General features: G+C 39.4%; 1 protein-coding gene across 2 annotated transcripts in view; it reads right to left on the bottom strand.

Annotated features, from left to right (window-relative positions):
* The window catches only part of Ranbp17 (RAN binding protein 17), a 286,889-nt gene that overhangs the window by 72,528 nt on the left and 193,526 nt on the right, over positions 1-20,835 (bottom strand). For both annotated transcript variants that reach the window (XM_028756444.1, XM_028756443.1), the window contains 2 exons: positions 9,760-9,863; positions 4,286-4,374 (listed from right to left, as the gene is read on the bottom strand). In XM_028756444.1, the coding sequence (XP_028612277.1) occupies positions 4,286-4,374; positions 9,760-9,863 (193 nt within the window). The remainder of the gene's footprint in view (positions 1-4,285; positions 4,375-9,759; positions 9,864-20,835) is intronic.

The following is a 20,835-nucleotide window of genomic DNA, read 5'->3' on the forward strand; positions in this document are numbered from 1 at the left end:
ACCAGATCTGCATCCATCCAGGCTTTATCCACCTACCCCACTTCTCCATCCTGTGATTAGTAGTAGTTTGGATATGCTGCACCACAAAAACAGAATACTGAGAAAAACCAAAGCAATTATTTCCTTCTTGGATTTAATAGTATGAAAGAAAATGAAAAGGGCCAGCCAGAGGGCTCACTGTGTAAAGGGGCTTCTGCTGCCTGACTTGGGCTCCCACAGGCTGTCCTCTAATTTCCATGTGTGCCATGGAAAGAGCATATATGTACACAAAATAAACCAAGGAATATAACTAGAAAATAAAAAGATAAAGCATTATAATACCTATGATAATATAAATTTTTACATTAAAATTATTAGGAATCAGGGTTGGAGGCTGTGGTTCTAGACTAGAAGGAGCCTGGCAGCTCAGAGGCTATTAAGGTGTAGCACGAACATGCCAACACCTGTGCTTTGTTCAGGAGGAGACAGACTTCGTAACAACTTTCCTCTTTCCTGGCTGGCAATCCATCTTTCAAACTTAGTAAAACTTCTAGTTTCCTGGGAAACCTCTCCCACTTTGACTAAAGTATTAGTCAATTCTTCACAAATGTTCATGTGGTCCCTTTACACGTATCTGTTATGACATATGTGCAGTTAGTTGGTCAATAGGGGATTCTTTTGCATGCCTACATAACTGCAAGCTTCTGAAAGCAGCAATGTATTCTTATATTTCTTGTGCATAAAACAAACATTCAAAGCATGCTGGCTTAACAGTGGGTCTTTAGGGTTAGTTCTTTTCCAGTTCCACTTGGTTCACATATACTGCCAATTATTTTCTTCTTAAGATATACTTCTGATTATGTGGGTCACTCAAAGCCATCAGAATTTATTCTTCAGGCTTCATACTGCCTAAGAATATGGATATACATTTTGGAGTGTGAGAGTGAAGGGTCCTGGACAACCTGTTTCTAATCATGAAATAAGCTGTGTCGTAAGGAAGCATCTTTACTATCTCCCCTAAGTGATGATCACCTGAAACCCTGTCTCTTCCTAATTCCCCATGGTCCAGTCTTAACCTAGCAAGACTCAGTGTTACATGGTCACCTTTACAGAGCCTTTCCTGATCACATGTACAGCCTTCTATATATGTTGTTGTAAGTCATTCCTGCAGAGGACTCTTTTGAACTGAAAGTTCATTTAGGTGTAAGAATTGTGTCTCAGTAACCTATACTTCATAAAGAGCACACTGTACCAAGGAAGCCTGCTTTGCTGAATGAATAAGCAGTCCAAGTCCTTTGTTAACTGTTTTAGGAGGGAAAGTGACAGTGTTGAAGTAGTTATTCTGTCCCATACACTACAGTCAGGAGCTGTGAGATGGGGGTTATTAATCATGTATCATGGGAGTAAAACTGTGACTCAAGATTCAAAACAACTTACCCAAGACCCACAGGTTGTGAGGCTGGAGTTTAAGACTGTTAATTTCGGAGTGCATGAGCTTCTGCATTTCACATTGTCTTGTTTGGCTTTTGTGTAATGTTTTTGTATTCACTGATAAATGGCACTAACTGCCTGTGTGAGCTCAGTGACCAACCACACCCTGGAAATTAGAATATGTGGAAATAATATTTACATGTGTATTTTTCAGTTTCCCTCTGGACTTCTGACAACTTAATCTAAGTACAACCTGGGAAACATTTGAATAATGTGTGTTTTCTTACTGCTGCATTCTTACTTTAGGGGCAAAAAAAGTGTAAACGAATGATTTCTTGTTGAATTTTCAAGTCATGAAAAAATTATCAAGACGGTATCTGTGAAGTTCCAGGCCATTTAGCTTTGGACGGATGGAGTGGGAAGCCTGCAGTTTGTGCAGCAGTTAATGCAGTGGCTAAGATGCTCACAGAGATTTTTCTGAATTAAACAGCTAAACAAGGAAATAGCATTTTATCAAACAATCACCTTAAATAAAATGCATTTTGACTTTACGATGACATGTGCTCTTACAGGAATGTTTGTTCTGTAAGCTAAGAACTGCATAACAAATTAAAGAACACACATCTATGTGGATAAAAGGCAAATAAACTTTCCCCAGCAGTAATGTGGGAATCTTCACTGACGGTTTGACATATCAATATTTCAGGAAGAATAAATGACTTTCATATCTGTATTTTTTTTAAATCATATACTTATTCATTTTTGCATTACTTGAATACTTTAGAAAGAATCTGTACTTTATCACCTGAAACTGTTAAAAGTTATTTCAAAATATTTTAATAAAGCTTTTGAATGATCAAATAATGTAACTTTTAAACAAATTTTACTATTATTATAAATATTTGCTCTTCATCCTTTGCCCAAAGGAAAACTATAAATCTTGTCTCAACTGAATGAACACCATTTATCATATTCATTTTGTTGTCAATACAATTATGAAAAGCCTTTGGCCTTTTCCCAAGGAAGCTGATCTGCTACCGAAACTCAATTATTCTAAGCCAGGCCAGAGCGAGTCACTGAGGTTGGCAATGCAGCACCGCTTGCTGCATAACTGACACCTCGCTCTTTGCCCCTGACCCCAATAACTTCAACATCTATGGTCAAATGGAAGAGATATCAGTTTCTAGTTCAAAAAACAAAACACCAAATCCCAAGATTTTCCATTTCTGCCATCTGCTGGACAAATGCTGAAATGGAAACCAGATTATATTTGTTGACACAGAAGGGAATTTCTGACCTTGACTCTTCATTACAACTGGTGAACAAGAATAAAACCTCTTAACTGCTGGAAAGGCCACCTTAAAGAGACTGGTCTCATGTAAATAATCAATTCTTTTGTACCAAAAGTAGAGTCTTATGATTTTCCAAATAAATGAAAGTTTTGTCTTTGGAAATGGGTGTTTAGAGAAATAAAATGGTCATTTGTAGATGAATTTAAGACGATGATTAAGTTGATAATCTTTAAACCCACCCATTGTATATATAAGGTATGTAGTTGATTCTTTAAGACCATGAAAAAAATCTTAATTGTCTGATCTTTAAGAAAATAAATATGAGGAAGTAGATTTCCATACCAACTATAAACCTAAGTCAGTACTCTAAATAGTAGCATTTAAAAATTTCATAATGTGTAGCATTCACTCTAAAACATGCTCAGCTGTTATGCTGTGGGCCATAGCTATGGCAGCTGCTGAACACTGCTTCTAAGCAGTTTCCTTTACAATACATAAAGAAAGTTTGGATAAAAAAGGCTTACATAAAACAAGCAAGAATACCACTTAAATATAAATTGAGTCGGGCACGGTGGCTAAGGCATGAGGACCAGGAGATTAACTTTATTCCTGGCTCTGTCAAGTCTGAGGCAAAACTGGGCAAACAAGACACTGTTTTAAGAAAGAAAGCCATAAAACAAAACAAGTCATTTTGCTTTAAAGTAGAATTCTATTATGGGCTGCTGGTTTCAAATATAAAGAGCATGATGCTATCACAATTCAATCATTTGTATAAACAGTCATCTCTTGTTAGGATTAAAAAGATGACTCAGAGAGTACTATTAACATGTTAATAAATGTTTATTGGCCACTGGGTAAGTGTCAGACACCAGAAACAATGTGTTACTTATTTTAGTGGTCACAGTAAACCAGGATACTGGATTGTCTCCTTTGCTGGATGATGACAACAAGTCTCCAAGAAATATAATGATTGGCTGAAGTTTATACAGTAATCGCAGAGCTGAGATTTCAAACCTAATGTGTCTCTTTTTATTCTTATGTGATAAGACATTTCTGTATAGAGATTTGTCCCCCTGTCTACACTACATTTTAGTAACAGCAAACTCAAATTTTATAGCAAACAACAAATCTTCCCCCCCTTCATGATCGTTCATATCCTCATCATGATGACCAACTGTAGTACCGTCAGTAAAATCTCAAAAAGATAAACTAGCCCTGCTAATAGAGATGAAACAGAGACTTTGAATTTCCTCAGAAAATAACACATGGTACAAGTCACGGATCCCAAGTACAAATATTAGCTACATGATGCCTGCAACGTAAACAACCATTTGAGGAAGGGATTTTCAAGTTGTCAATATTTAATGGTATCTATCAAGAAAGTGACCTCTTTGAGCTGGGTCTCAAATGCTGTGCTCAGTTATCTGCACTGCTGCCACTGTGCTGTAATTTTTAGCTGATTACACATTAGTTCATTTAGCTTTGTTTCCTCTTCCCTACTGTGCCACACTATTAAACGAAAGAGAGGGGCCTGGCATCCCTCTGTGCACAGAGCTGGTATTGTCACAGTGTAATAAGGATACATCCAGTCAAACAGCATGGTGTAGCTGGTCTTTGTGTTCAGTGCAAAGGCAATCCCTCGAAGATCTCTTGCCAGCCCGATCAACATACGCTGTCAGTGGGAAAGAGACACAGTAATTGATTTTCCCGTTAGTGCAGAGCAGATGGAGTAATAATCAGGCAATAATGACCACATATCTGATTCTGATTCATTAGCTAAAATGTCTCGCTTAGATCCCTTTCCATAGAAAACCATAGGCTCTTTAATAAACAGACCATCAATCTGCTGAGCAACTCCACCTTGCTTCTTATAAACTGAGCTGAATCTTAATTCCAGGACCATAGAACATCGAGACTCTTAATATATTTTGTAACCGAATACTAACAAATTAGAAAAAACAAGACCAGGATTCATAATTTCACAAGATATATAGTCTAGATATTATTTAATAGCAAATCTCAACTGACTGACTTAACTAAAATAACTCCATTATATAATTTAGTCTGCCCTAGAAATATACTAGCATTAAAGATCCCCAAAGAAAAGCTGCAATAACTCAGGACAAGATAAAACTGTCCAGGTGACCTATAGGGTTATGATATCGCCAGAACAGCAGCCACACTGTTCAAGTCAGGAAACAATGTAAAGAAAAAAGTTCTGCATTTAATGTTACAAGACTCTGAAATTGAACTCTAGCTTTGTTTAATTCTTAAAGACAAGGCAATTAATCAGTCTTAATTTCCAAATCTATCACAGGGGCCATATACTCTATAATCATGGCCATTCTACAAATGTACTATGAGAGGTATATTTGTTTGCAAAAGTGCACAGCAGTATCTGTCTGACAAATAGTAATCGTGGTCCATACATAGTTTCAGAAGGGACAGGAGAAAGTGAAACTAAGCCCCCTTGGCATGAATAAAAAAGATCTGACTCATACTCTGGACTCTTAATTAAGCTGTCCTTAGGATGATACTTGGGAAGTGAAAGAGAAAACCCATGAACAGATGCTAGAACGTCAGCGTGAAGAGCACAGATAAACATAGTTACCCAACAAGGAGGTGTGATAGTTGAGATATATAACTGTGATTTCTGAATATACTGTTTCAGGAGAAGTGTTAAGCCAAAAAAATGGTCTCGGGACCGTTTCACATTGATTTTGGTAATAAATGAAAACCTGTTTAGTAAAAAGCCTAAGTTATCAAGTAGGCAATCAATTCTGACCATCTTTATTACGATGGACATTTCTAAGTAATAAATCATAGTTTTCAGTCAGACACATTGCAGACACATTGCCGCTCCTACCTAAACGGTGACTCAGTGTAACTGGGTGTTGTCTATGGGATCACTCAATTTCTACCCCAACCGACTGTACACAATGATGGAAATCCAAAGTTTTGAAAACAAAAACTCTTAGTTTCATTTTTGTTGTTTAAAATGACTCACGTAGCTTCCACCTATTATACAGTTTTTTTTCCCCTCACTAAGTCTTCTTTCTCAGCTTCCCTCTTTCCTTGCAGTCTCTAGAACAACGTCCATTCTCTGAATATGTGGATTCTGACAGCCGTCTGTCTATGCTAGCAGATGGATTCTACTTGGCTTTGCCATCTATTGAAGTGCTTTTAAAAATTTCTAGTTTTATTATGTACACTTACATAGGCTACTATTCGAGTGATTTTAATCTTCCTTATATATACAAAATACCCTCTATTCAATTCTAAATTAGTGAACAAGAGCCATGAATTTTATTTCTTGCCTTGTGCAAAGGGCTTTTCATAAAACGCCATTATATAAAAGGTTAATTTTTATTTGATCAGGATTTTCCTTCCTTAGAGGCACTAGCTTGATACAAATGTTCTAAATAAGCACACCTATAGTCTTTTTAAATACAGTGAAATGTGACCATAAAATTATACTAGTGTTTTACTTTTGGAAACTGTTACTTCAGAATAGAGAAAGTATATACTAAGCATAAGTTTAGATTCACTCAAGCAATAAAGTGTAGGTTAATGTAAGAGATTCATTACATTCAAAAAACAGCATTCCTCTCGGCACAGCACAGAATTCACACAGATACATAAAGCTACAGGAGAATTTTCTCAGTACTCAGCTCTGGGATGAGACAGACAGCCTTAACCAGGAGCTCATACTAGCTAGCAAATAACCTAGGATTTTAGGGGGGACAGATCTGGAAGGTGATGGCTCCAATAATTTTCTCGAGGTGCATCGGAGGAGTGGGGCAAGTCTAGTGATCTAGTCCTGTGGATTCCTTTTTGGAGAGTTCAAGAAGAAACTGCTGAGAGCTTCAGTCCGCAGCATGGTGAACAGTTGTCTGTGTGCCAAGTGTGAGACGGATGGGCTGGGAAACAGCTGAAACGCAGCTCCTTCCACCCTGACCCCCAAACAGGGTTTCTAATGGGAAGTCTGACAGACCCTTTACTGTAGTGGCACTACTGGGGCAGCTATAATATTATCCTCATAATTCTACTATATAATAACAACAAAGAAAAAGAAGGTGAAGGGTCATTGTGCTTTGTCTTTAGAATTAAGATGGCTGTCTTCATCCTTACAGCATACTCTTAATTCTGGAGACACATCTTAATAACCTCTAAATAGTTCCAACAAAAGAGCCGTGTCAGAGGAATGAGCAGGCCCCAAGGTGTTTCAACTGGAGTGTTTTCATCTGCCTTTATTGCTCTATCCCTCTCCAGAATTAAGGCAATAACCTGTGATAAATTATTCAGGAACTGCTACAGGGATCAAAGCAAAATCATTCTGTTAAAGTGCTGTTTGCAACATTTGGCACTTAGTGCGAAAACTTTTAATGTGCGCATGCTGAAAATCAAGGATTTTAAATAATTTAACATCGTGGAGTTTTTACGAAGGGACTAAAGATAGCAAGTTCCTATTTAACTGCTCCTCTTCCTCTGAGAAGTTTTCATTCATTTTCTTTAAAACCTGTGACGTCATGGCTGAACTGAAAGCTATGCCTGGGCCAGGGGAACAGCACACTGTATTTGACTATGGATAAAATGATGGGGGTGAGGGTAGCAACAAACACTGTGAAATAACACCACAGAAACAGGATGATTTTTTCCTTTCTTTCTCCTTGATTTTGGAGAGGAAAAAAAAAAGATAAAAATTCACCATTCACTTAAATTTTATTAGGACCAAGTAAAGAAAGCACAGTTATAGATAAAAGCTTTTCAGCATTTTTTTCCTTACAGTTTGAAAGAATTTAATGTTCAACTTCAACCTAAAATCTGCATTTGAAAAATTTCTATAAATAGAGAGTTAGATGATCCTGGTAAGGCTGCACATGAAATGAATTGGGCAGTCCGACAGCATTTTCATAAAAATATTTTAGTATCATCACCTCCTGCGGATTGGAATACTAAATACTTTACTGGAGAACAAAACAGAACTGTTTTCATCTCTAGTACGTGCGAATGAAGGACCTGAAAGCACCTTTGCATGTATTATTTATTCACCATGATAGAAAAATAGCTTTAACCTAATAAATTACATTTAAGACCATTTAGTACAAAAGTTTTGTTTATGATAAAGCAACAGACTTCGTTCCTTACCAGCAGCTGTAAGCACCAAGTTTTCTTCATACAAATTAGACAGATGGTGCTTACAGTAGAATTTACTAAAGGTCTGTCACAACAAATGCAGCCAAGCTGCATATTTAATCACTGCAGAATCTTGTCTACCTGCAGCTGCCAACTGCTAATCCAATTTCCCTGATAAATGTGGCAAGAGACACGATCAGCAATAAAGAGCATCTAACTCCATTTTCCTGCAGGGCGTCTTTTGATGAACATTTAGGACGGAAGCGCGGAGTGCACTGTGTGGCCTTGGTTCGTGGCAGCTGCATGCATTCTGAGGCAGTGCTCAGGTTACTCACTTAATTCTGCCACTATCATTACGTTGCTATTGATCTCAGTAGCTGTTGCCTACACAGCATTACTCTAGATGAAGCTGAATCAGGCAGTTATCATGCATCAAACTTGCTCAAAAGCCTGGAGATTTCCCCTTAATTACTTGTGATTTTATTTGCAAATACCGTTAAAGTGTAATCAAGCAGTCACTTTCCAGGGTCGTTAAGAACTTGCTAGTTTAGGGATATATCACTGGAACTCCATTAAAAATGACTCTAGGAAGATGGTTTCTATCAAACTAGATGGAATTACATCCAAACAGGCTTAGAATATAATGACATCTTCAAATGAGACAAATGTAATTTTTATAAAGATGGCAGTTTTCAACCTCACCAATTCTTTTGATAAGGAACAATGATGGCTACTTAAAAGCTGCAAAGATTCTGTTGGTCAGAAGAATTTAGAAGACATTTAAAATTATAGTTAATTTGACTGGGAACTGACAAAGACTTTAGGCAGACCATTTAAACAAAGAAAAATAAAGATCTTATTTACTTTTTCAAATTTGATGACATCTAGTTGAAAAGCTCTATTTTAAAATAAAAGGTATAATATTTCTGTAAATTATCCCCCTAGAGTTATATAAATATCACCAAAGGTTATCTCTTTTCTATTTGACTTCATGGTATTTGTGTGTGCATATATATATGAAAGAGAGAGGGAGAGAGGAAGAGAGGGAGAGAAAAGAGAAGCCATGGAAGATGGATAATATTTTAACCTATTTCAAATAACAATAACATGTGACTAGGGCATCACCAACAAAGGTACCTACTTCTCTTGAGTGTATTTACTATTCTTAAGAATAATAATCCGTGTTTATCTATCTACTATAGCACCGATGTAGTATAATTTCAGAGATACTATTTCTGTTTGGCAAAGGTCCTGTCCCCATCCCCCCACAATAAAATATGGGGCTGTTTTGTCACAAACAGCTTGCTACACTTAAGGATTTTACTAATAAAACATAATGTTGTCTTAGATATTACGAGTGCTGCCACAGCTGAAGTGACTTGTCAAATCAATCCTAATATGGCTCCCACAGGCACATAAAGCCGTATTTAGCCATCAGTTACCCTAATCACTTGCTCACTTTAAGAATGCAACACTTGAAGACCAGCTCCTGTTTATACACATGCCTAGCCGTTTAATAAAGTCTTGATTTATAGAAATTCTTGTTTAAAAAAATCTTCAGAGATGTAAGGTTTTAGCACGTGTGCACGTATCTATATAGACATGCTGAGACACAGAGCCGGGTGGGTGGGAGGATGGTTAACGTGTGTGCCCATGAGAACTGTGCTCTGACAGACAGTGAGCATCACTGGAGACCAATCTGCACCACCTACCCATAAACTGACTGTCCTTAGCCATACTCACTGACCTCAAAGTCCATTTGTATCAGAAACTAGAAGCACTTACGTTAAATCTCAACTTATAAGCGTATTAGAGATGTGGGTTTGAGATACACATACATACAAATACACAGATACACAAATGCCTTTTCTGGTGTTAAAGAATAAATCTGTCTTTCCTCCTGTATGAAAACAAAACTCACCTTTACTTCTTCCTGTTTAAAGTTGTTGTTGAATATTTGTAACACTGTTTCAAAAGAGACTGTAAGAGGCAGCATAAAATTCTCAAATTCATCCTCATCTTCGCCTGTGAGAGAGACAAAAGAGTCACAGTTTAAAATGTATGCTAATGTCCATTAGCCTCACTTCTGAGCGCTTCATTCAGGTTTAGAGCTGTCGCCGTGAAGAGGTCGCCCTGCATCTGTGTCCATGCCACAGTCAGTGCTTTGGCTCATTGCATAGTCTAGTTTTTACTCTCTACACCAAATGAACCAGCAACATTACTCAAGAGCCATTTTCCCCCTGCCTCTTTATTGGCTCTAACTGACTTAGGCCCCGGGCATCTCCTGGGGGCCCTCAGTTTCCCTGACACCTCAGGAAAGGCTACTTTGAAAGCTTTACAGATGTTGGTCTCCCCCTTTTTTCCCTGTTTTGGAGCCACAGCCCCAAAGAATTCAGACTCAGGTGCCCAGATAGCTCTAAGTTATTCTCTTTTATTTATATTCTTTAACTTACAGGGCTGGAATGATAGCTAGTGCAGGGTTAAGAGGACCTGAGTCCTGCTCCCAACACTCATCAGGCAGCTCCCAGTTGCCTGTAACCCTTGTTCCATGGGACCTCATATCCTCTTCTGGTGGCACACACTCACAGCTACACACATATACATACATACAAATAAATCTTTAAGAATTGACTTATTAATAAATGAGAAAAGGATGTTAGATCCTTTTCTCAGGATGTTAGATTTCAACTATTCTCCATGGAGCACTTCTTCTTCATTATGGACAAAGAGTAAAATGAGATGTTTTTTCTTAATTTTTTATATAAGGTTAGACTATATTGTCCTTAATGATTCTGTCAAAACAGAATCTTTACACACTGATAATTTGTATGCTATTCTTTCCAAAAATCAGTTTCTCTGAAATTAGACTGATTCTCTCATTCATCCTTTGGCAGAGAACCATTTACTAATAAAGCAACAGAAAAAGCTTACATGTCTTGTTGAAGGTCCCACTTAGTTGGAAGAGAACTATATGGTTGAGACCTTCTGATTTCTGTGTTGTCAGTGGTTTAAAAATACAGGATGCTGTAGGAAATGACTTAGAGAGGAGACCAGTGGACCCCATGTTTGGCACAGAAGCAGGAACACTTCCTAAGGCTTATGGAATTCCAACTTCCAGGTTCCAACCCAGAGCTGCTCTCCTGCATCAGACTCTTAGGGCGCAGGAACAGCTACTCTGTTTTCGCAGCTTTCCAGATGATTCAGATGCACTCATCCTTATACAGATGATGAAGTCCAAGGCCACACACAGAGGCAGCCAACAGTGGTTCTCTGACTTGTAAGTGGTGGCTGACCTGGTTGAGCCTTACTTATCTTTTATGATTTCCTTCTTCCCTTAAGACTTTCATAATGATTTTTCTTGAGAGTCCAACAGAATAGTGAACACAAAAAGTTGCCAAGTCAGAACTTCTTTCCTGGTGGTCTAATCATGGGTCAAGATCTTGGGTGAGACAGAGCAAGTTATAACCTATGCTTTGTCAAGATGCCATGTGACCCTATTGTAGGATCGTGAAAGGACAGCATGGTTTTTGGTTGAGCACTGGCTAGAGATGGCCAGAGACCCAGCAGGTTTGAGACCTCACAGGTTTCCCTGAAAGGGATGGCATGCATTTTGCCACTCTCCCAGACTCCAGGGTCCTGACATGAGGCCAAAGACCTCCATCGATATGCACCTTTTAGGCATATAGGACAACACCCCTACTAGCCCCTCCACAGGTAGAGGGTGTGACTACAGGACACAGAGCCTCAAGACATCTCCATATTCATGAGATACCTAAAGGCCAGAGGGTGTAGCCAATTAAGCATTCCTTACCAGACCCTCCTCCTACTTGTAAAAGGTATTTAATCTCAGGCCCGCCTTGAGAACATGGGGTATAGCTTCATCTACTTTTTGCCATGACAATAAGCATTTTAAGATCATGGACTACCTCTCGTCTTTGGGGCCTGCTGTGGGGAACCATGGAGAAGGTCTTCAACTACCAAGCCACTGCTTAACTTCCTGCTGAGGACCCCTCTGCGTTCCAGCCACGGAGGATGCCCACTCAAGGGAGCTAGCCGAGCCAGCCATGACCCAGCCAAGCGAGTCACTGCAACCAAGAGTCTCATTCCCCTACCCCCTTTGGTTGTGGGTCGATCCAGCCCATAGGCCATGTCTGGGTCCTTCTGCGGCCTCTCAGAGGTGCCTGAGAGCCCAAGGGCTTGAGACCAGTCGGTTCCTGGCCAGCTACCTTGGCCAGGGGGATTCCTAATCCAAGAGCTTTTGCCCACGCGGGGTCTCAGACTGTGTTCTCTCCACCCAGGAGCAGAGTTACTCGGCTTCCCACAGCCCAGCATCCGCCCAGCACAGCGTAGAGTGAGCACAGTTGACTTCTGGCACTTCTGTCCTCCTGAGCCATGGTCCTAGACCCTTGGGGCGGCAGACATGTGAGAACCACAATTCAGCCCAACAGAACCCACACCCACATGTACACCAAAGCCTCACACCATACCATTCCTCATTACCAAAACAGTTTGTCACAGAGGTTTTTATTTTTAAGGCTTGCATTCAAAGATGCCATCTAAAGATAGCCATACCCTTCCCAGGCCTTCTGTTTGTTGCATGCCCCCTTCATTTTAGAGTACACATTTCAGAACAGCTCTAGGACTGAAGCCACTCAAATCATACTACCAGCATCACCATTCCATCAGGGTGTCCATGGGACTGAATGAGAGGCAACTCACAATGTGCATATGTAAGTTACTAACTACTAACCTACCCGGGTCACTATAGAGATTGGGCTTAGCTTCTGGAGTGCTGGCATGTGTGCCAATGTTTTCTTGTGGAGGATGAGGATGCAGGGCTCTGGAGTGCACACATTCAGGAATCTGACTTTTCCCACATATTATTTAACCTTAAATATTTTACTAATCACTAAGTCTTACCTTCTTCATCTTCAAAATAAGGTTGAAACTATTTTTAAGGTTTCTATAAAGATGAAATGCTAAAATACACAAAATAGATGTTTTTTATATACCAATGATAGTACTAGTATTATTACAGCATTAGTATATATACACCACTGTTGGCAATAGCATCATTACATTTATGGTGGTACCAGTATTGCAGTATTAGTATGTATATCAATGGTACTAGTATTATTACAGTATTAGTATTAGAAAAAAATTAAAAAAAAAAAAGGCTACCAAGAAGGTAGCTCAGTAGTAGAGTACTTGGCTAGCATGCACAAAAGCCCTGGGTTCAAACATCACTACCACAAAACAGATGAACACAAAACCAGAAAAAACTCAAAACCCAAATGTAATAAACAGTGGAAGCAGTGGAAGTGACAATTAGCAAATCCTAGGTACATAATATGTACATACACTGAATTTTAAAACACGATCTTACTCTATGATAAAGTGTTTTCTAAAAATGATTATTAATAAGAAAAGCGATATAACAATAAGCAGAAGGATGCCAGAAAGAGTGGATGCTCCAAAATCAAGATGTTTATTTAAGCCTCAGTCCTGGCTCTGCTACTGTTAGCTGTCTGGTATTTAAGCCTTGGTGCCCTCATTTGTAATTAAGAGACATAATATTTACTTCATAAAGTTAGCTGTGAGGATTAAGTGACAAAGCATCTGTACCTCCCCTTGCTGGCACTTCATAAATGACAGATATTAGCATTCTCGTTGTCGATGAGTTCAGCACGGACTTAGAAGGTGGTTATGAAAATTAAGTAAAGCGTGACCACACAACTGCCAGCCCAATAAATACCCTTCCTTTGGGAATGATTTCTGCAACAAAGCTTCAACTTCTTTAAGGCAAAGAGATGTTTACTCAAGACAAATACAAATTCACAGTTTCTGTATTTCAACTTTATACTTTAAGCTACAGATTAAAAAAACCTGCCAGGCAGTGGTGTCACACGCCTTTAATCCCAGCACTTGGGAGGCAGAGGCAGGCGGATTTCTGAGTTTGAGGCCAGCCTGGTCTACAGAGTGAGTTTCAGGACAGCCTGGGCTACACAGAGAAACCCTGTCTCGAAAAACCAAACCAAACCAAACCAAACCAAACCAAACCAAACCAAACCAAACCAAACCAAAAACCCAAAACCTTACTGATTTATTTCACTGACCAAAATTCTTGAGGCCACTCAACAGGAAGGAAACCATGCCTGGTCTTAGAAACCAAAGGCCTAGGATAGTAAGGTCAAGGATCCTAGAAGAGAACCTATTCTTGCTACTTTACCAGAGCAGCAAAATTTCTATTCTAAAACTTATCCTTATCCTCACAGATAAGTGTATCTATCTCTCACTCCTCAAAGAAGCTTCTCTTTACTGCAAGTGGAGACCATTCCAGAAAACTACACTTGGTTATAATGCAGAGATCAACAGAACATGAGTGCTCAATCCCAAGGGATGTTATCTGTAACATAACTCCTACACCAAAGGCTCAGGAAAACAAGAAGAGGAGAGGCCACATAGACTGTACGACCCAGAGGATCAGGAACATTGCATGTCTCAGAGATAACAGGCAAGCCACACCATGATACCTCAATGACATGGCTGCCTGCCTAAATAAGACCTGAGTAACAACAATATTAACAGACATGATAGTGGGGGAGGGGTTAATCTGACCTGGTCCCACCCCTAGACAAACAACTGTAGGCAACTGATGACCACTGAGAAAGGGAGAATTAGCTTCTATGGGGATGAGTCCGTAAGTGGTCAGCCCTAAAATTATAATCATGTACATGGGCCACACTAAGTAGACTTAGCGTATGTGTGTATGCAACAATAGTCACCAAAGAAAAAGAGGTCATCACTGTGAAAGGGAGTAGAAGGTGACATGGGAGGGGTTGGGGGGGAGGAAAGGGACATGGGAACTGACATATTTTAATAAAAATGAAAAAAAAAACAGACTTAATCATGTAAAAAAAAAAACCAAACAATAAAACACAATGGAAATAGAAATGCGAGCAGGGGCTGCTACATGTGACAAGTGCTACATGTAATAAGTCTTTTTTGCCCACAGTGTCACAAAAGTCTTCCTGTACCAGCATTTTCCAGCCAGCTTTCCTGTCCTGGAACTCACTCTGTAGACCAGGCTGGCTTTGAACTCAGAGATCCACCTGCCTCTGCCTCCCAAGTGCTGGGATTACAAGCATGAGCCACCACGGCCTGGACTGCATTTCTTTTCTTATTGTAGTTACTATGACTGGCTATGACTTTATATACACTTGGTCATTTATTGTGTGTCTCACTAGAATATAACCTTCTTAGGGCAGAACCTGGTCTACTTTGATCGCGGCTGTCTCTCCAGTATTTAGAACATGGTCAGGCTGAATTTGGCACTGAATCTGTTCAAAGAACATGCTCATGGCCCTTACTACATTCAATATTCTGTTGCAACTGACCATCCCACTTAACTGTACAATCTCCTCTTCTTTTTCATGGAAACAGAAAGGCCTAAAGAGTTAAGTAGCATGCCAACTATCTTCCAACTGATAAACACCAGTGAACACCAGTGAAGATCTGAGATCCTGATCAGGTGTGTTTTACTCTCAAGTTTATGTTCTTCCCCAATATCTCTCATGGAGTGGAAGACGTCAAAAATATGAAGTGCAGTTAGTGGCACACAGAATTGTAGATTTGGAGTTGCTTAAGTCAGGAGAGGGTAAACCAGCTCGGTGCTAGTGAGGAAAGTAGACTCCCTAAGCAAGCAGTGAGACTCAAGTAGGCCAGTGTTGGGATAGGAGATCCCCAACAGTGTCTCCATTGCACTTACTGCTGTTCCCTTGTGACTGCATGGTATGTCTTATTGTCTAAGGTGGAACAGGCTACTTTAGTCAGCATCCATTAAGGATTTCTCACTCCATTGTATTGTCTGCAGAGGTACCATTTACTCTTTCTAATGCAAAAGAAGAAAACATTGGATGTCTTGGAGCTTCCTATTCAAGGATGTAGTCATATATTTACTATCCAAAATGAACATGCCAGGATTAGGGCTGACTTTTTTTTTTCTATTAAGTCAAAGGGCACAAAAGCAACATGATTTGAAGGTAAACTACTAATTAACAAACTGACCCCAACTCTGAATGGTAAGTTACTGTATTAATATACATTTTAATTTCTGTATTATACATAAAAAGGAAATTCCCAAACTAATCACCTTTACTGGGCTTCCAAGGATATGGATCAACAGAAAAGTTACTATTTTTATATGTTCCTAAAGTTTTTTCCTTCTGAGAAAGCACTTTTAGTATAGGAACCTTCTTAATATATTGGCTGACAAATGTTTTTACTACATTTTATTTATTTTTGTGTACAGTTTCAAACCCTCAACACATGGGAGGTAGGAGGAGGAAGACTAAGGACAGACTGAGCTTGAAGCTAGGACGTCATTCTATGAAACACTGGCTCAAAGATCAAAACTAAACCAAACAAAAGCCCGCCTAACACAACCAACCTCACACCAAACAACAACAAAAACTGAAAACAACAAATAGCAGCAGCAGTAACAACAAGAAGCCTAACACCAAACCAAGCCAAACCAAACCAAACCAACCCCGCCCCCCAAACCTCTGAGTGGTGGCAAGTTTAAAACCATTGACTCCTGTTCCCAGAGGTTAAGAACTGACCCCGAGGGTGTAAACTAGTAAACCAGTGCAGCATGGTGAGGGAGCATGGTGGAAGAGTTGGGCAGGTACTCACAAGCAGCAGAAAACCTTGAGAGCCGCCAGGCACTATGATGCACACTATAAACCAAGCACTCAAGTGGCAGAGGCAGGAGGACCTCCAGGTCCAGCGTATTCTAGGTCACAGAGGAAGACTCCATCTCAACTAACCCAAACCACAGTCTGTATGTATTTATAGCAGGATCATTCCATAATGGCTGAAGGTAGAGACATTTCACAACCCAGCTGCTTATTTAAGTCAAAGAATAGATGAGCTACATGTATATTTGTATACATAGCCATCAAAAGGGGAAAAACTATTGATACATGCTAAAATATGGATGAGCTTCAAAAATAACGTATCAAGTTAAAGACAGATACACTTATACTCAATGTCCACTCTAGGACAAATCCAGACAGAAAGCAGGTAAGTGGTTGCCAGGAGAAGGGGTGGAGGGGGAAGAAAATCTCTGGTTATATGATGGTGCTGGGTATACAACCTTGCAAATACTCTAAAAAGTACAAATACCCTTGGGTTGTACATTTAAAAGGGTCAATTATATGGCACCAGAGCCTAAAAAGAACACAAAACCACTACCACGACAGAGATCTGAGTTTGCCTTCCTCTCCTTTAAACATACACGCATGCACGCATGCACGCACACATGCAAACAGGGCTGGACCACTGGGGAGTTGGTAATGTGGGCAAGGAGAGACAAGTACCAAGTAATTACAGTATCTTTACACGATGGTAGCCAACAGCTGTTAGAATCTACTGCATAATAATGATAGCACTGTGAAACGCTTGTGGCACTTGTGATGTCAGCAAGCTGGATACAATTCTAACATGGGATGGGGGTTCTAGGGAGGGGAAACTGGGAAAGGGGATGACATCTGAAGTGTAAATAAATAAAATACCCAATAAAAATGCAAAATTAAAAAAAAAAACAATTCTAACATGGGAATATGTGAGTACTTGGGGAGCCTGAGACAGAGGACTGCTGCTGAGTTCCAGCCTAGATTGATAAACCTGTTCTACAATGTGAGATCCCTGCCCCCTACCAAAGAGGAGGAGGAAGAGGAGGAAGAGAAAGAAGAGGAGGAGGAGGAGGAGGAAGAGGAGGAAGAGGAGGAGGAGGAGGAGGAAGAGAGGAGGAAAAGGAAGAGGAGGAGGAGGAGGAGGGAGAGGAGGAGGAAGAGAGGAAGAAAAGAAGAAGAGGAGGAGAAAGAGGAAGAGAAAGAAAGAAAGAATTATTTTGTTCTATTCAGATGAGTACATTTGGGTCCTAAGAGTTCTTAAAGGCAGCAGCGAACCCTAAGGTCAGCAGCATGAGACTGGCTCCAAAGTTCTTGGGTAAAGGACCCCCAGAAGCCATGAAGCAGGACAGACTACCTAGACCACAGTCTTGCCAATACCTTAGTTCTACTCATTGAGACCCACTTTGTATATCTGATATCTAGAACTATGAAATAATATCTATATTGTTTAAATTATTAAGTTGTGGCAATTTGTTACCTAAGTCATGGGAATTTAACACAGTAAGTAAAGACTTGTCTGTTAAGCTCTGGCTCAAACTAGGAGCAATTAGTAAAAGAGCAACACAAAAAGATACAAGAGCTTGAAGGTAACAGTCAACTAATGCCAAGTCGCTGCGGTGATGCCAGCAGAGTGTGTGGTTTCTGCATGTCTGCATCCACGGCCCCTGCTGTGTGCAGTGCTGCAGGAAGATGGCACTTCACAAGCTCTGGTTAGCAGAAAGCTCAAGGAATGTGTTTGGCTTATCACTAAAGCATGGGCCAGAGCTGGGTCAGTCCAGTACCCTTGTACAATGATTAGGAGTTCTGGTCACTTTTACAATGACCTGTGGCTTTGGGCAGGACAGGTTGCTTTACAATCTTCAGGGCGTGTCATCAATGGGGAAAGTTGGATGTAGGTAGAGTGCTGAGCTTGCCTAAGTCTGAAGTCCAACTAGTAGTTTGCTTCTGACTTTCAATAAATGTATTTTAGTTAACAGTTACTAAGTACTTGATGTTAGGCGTTCAATTCACATGGCAATCCTGTAAGTATTTCCATTTAATAGATGAGAAAATTGAGGTTCCCGGAAGTTCTAGAAAATCACAACACTTGCTTTAGTTTCTACAAGAAAAATACCTTATCCAGTGCAGAGTTGCTGTTCCTTTGGTAAGAATCCTGACCTAGACATTTCACCGTGAGGGTTCTATTCCCTGGGGTGCTCTGGACTCTACCCTCAAAACCAAGTACATTATTAAAACTGTATCTGGACTTAATGGGCTGCTTTCTGCCTACAGGGCCAGCTAATTAGTCTTAATTATCTCATTATGGATTCTAAGTATTTCCAGCTGCTTCTTTACCCCACTGCCCACTTGCCCACCCCTCTCCCATGTCTACTTCCAAGTAGTCTCTGCCAAGTCCTGGGCACAGGTGAAATGATCATGTACGCTCCATCCATGAGAACATTCGTTATTTCTGAGCAAGTTCCTTACCTGCTAAGTTTTCCTCAGAAGCCTACCTTTCCTTTCCTCAGTCCATGAAAAGAAATACACTTTGTCCAATTATTACACACGGAACACTATCTAAAAATTTCATTTGACCTTCACTGGATTAATTAGCAAATTCTTCTACTCAGGAAAAACCATAGAAGTGAATCTGTTTATTTCATAGACTCTTAGGAAGTAATTTCTCATTTTTCCCTCATTGCTCTCAAGCCCTGAATCAATCCTTTGATCCAAACAGTTCAAATAAAGAAGAAGAAAAGTTATATTTCTTACTTGATTGAGAAGGTGAAGGGACACTTTGGAAAGAGTGAACAAAGATGTGCGGTCTGATGACTACTGTGGGCAAGTGCACGTATCTCTGAACCTCAGTTTACTACTAAACAATGGGATGACTGATACATGGCAGATGGAAAGTTTGAACTGCCTTTTCCAAGATGTCTTCTATTTCTACAAACCTATCATTGTGTGAGCACTCCTGCGTACATACACACACAGATAAATGAAATGCAATATAAAAGGGGGAAAGTTTCTTTCTGTGTATTTTTAAAATTCTACCTTTAGTTGCTACCTGGAGACTACTCTTTCCCAGTTACTCAAGTTGTTAACTTGTTACATAAAATTGCTCAACGTTTGGTCAGCAACACCCTCAAGTGCCAATTATCATTTCAGACACACACTACGTTACTGCCACTCCTAAAGACAGAACTATCATCCATAAGCACCACTTAAATGTTAATATTTCTCTCTTCATGGAAAAGACTATTCATTTTTATAGTTTAAAATATCAGAGGAATATAATGCTTGCTCAAATCCTAACCCAAATACTTCTGAGTAGTTCAGTGTCAGAATTTCTGCATATATGGTTTGATATGACTGTTGACACTGAAATGTCAAATTTATAAGTGGCAAAACATTTGCAACTAATATTTGGTTCTTTACAAAATAAACAGCATCCGTGAGGATTTTCAATGTCTTTCCTCTTCAGGGTTTGTCAACTTAATTCACCTCCATTTAAATTAAACAACACAGAAGGGTTTTGTTTGTTCAAATATTTTTACACTGAACAGCTTGTTGGAGGCTCTCCATTTACTCTTTCTTTTAGCTTATTAAATCAACAAGTTAACTGTAAAATAACCCAGGGAGCTCTCAAGGGGTTCTCTGAAGAGTACCATGCACTTGTAGAGGGCAGCCAGCACCCATTTCTTTGTTTGCATGCATTTTCTTGCAAGGAGGCTTCCTGCATCCCTCTGGTAATTTCTGGGGACTTAAATAGCACAAAACTAACATCTTTTCCACATTGAAACATTATCATTGTAATGATGAAATGCTTCCAATTCTGTCCTTCATACAAGTGAGCCTTTTGTCTAGTTTATTTAAAACAATTTGATAACATAGTACAACTGTTTATTGCCAAAAACTTACCCATTTTCATCAGAAATACAACCTGGGGCACATAGCATCTAATTAAATTCATACAAAGTGCAAATTACTGAATATAACCCAAAATGCATTTCAAAGTAAATACCAATTAATGTGACACCCAATTTCTCTCTCCCTTTCTAATTACTCCAATGTGCATGGCTTATATAAAAATATTCAATTCATTTTGTAGGATTCAATTAGAATGTTTTGTATTTCAAGCCAAGAATTTCGTCCAGTTTACGCAAGCAGGTTGGTTAAGCATTTTTTTCTACTTGATTCTTTCCTCTCCAAATCAGTATTATAAAGTTTATCCTTATTATTAATTTTTAATTTAGGGATGTTCTCATCGGCCATTTTTTTTCTTCTTTCATTTAACACATGATCTGTGCTATTCTTGATTA

Source organism: Grammomys surdaster, unplaced genomic scaffold, assembly GCF_004785775.1.
Source record: "Grammomys surdaster isolate TR1022 unplaced genomic scaffold, NIH_TR_1.0 126121, whole genome shotgun sequence".
Classification (NCBI taxonomy): domain Eukaryota; kingdom Metazoa; phylum Chordata; class Mammalia; order Rodentia; family Muridae; genus Grammomys; species Grammomys surdaster.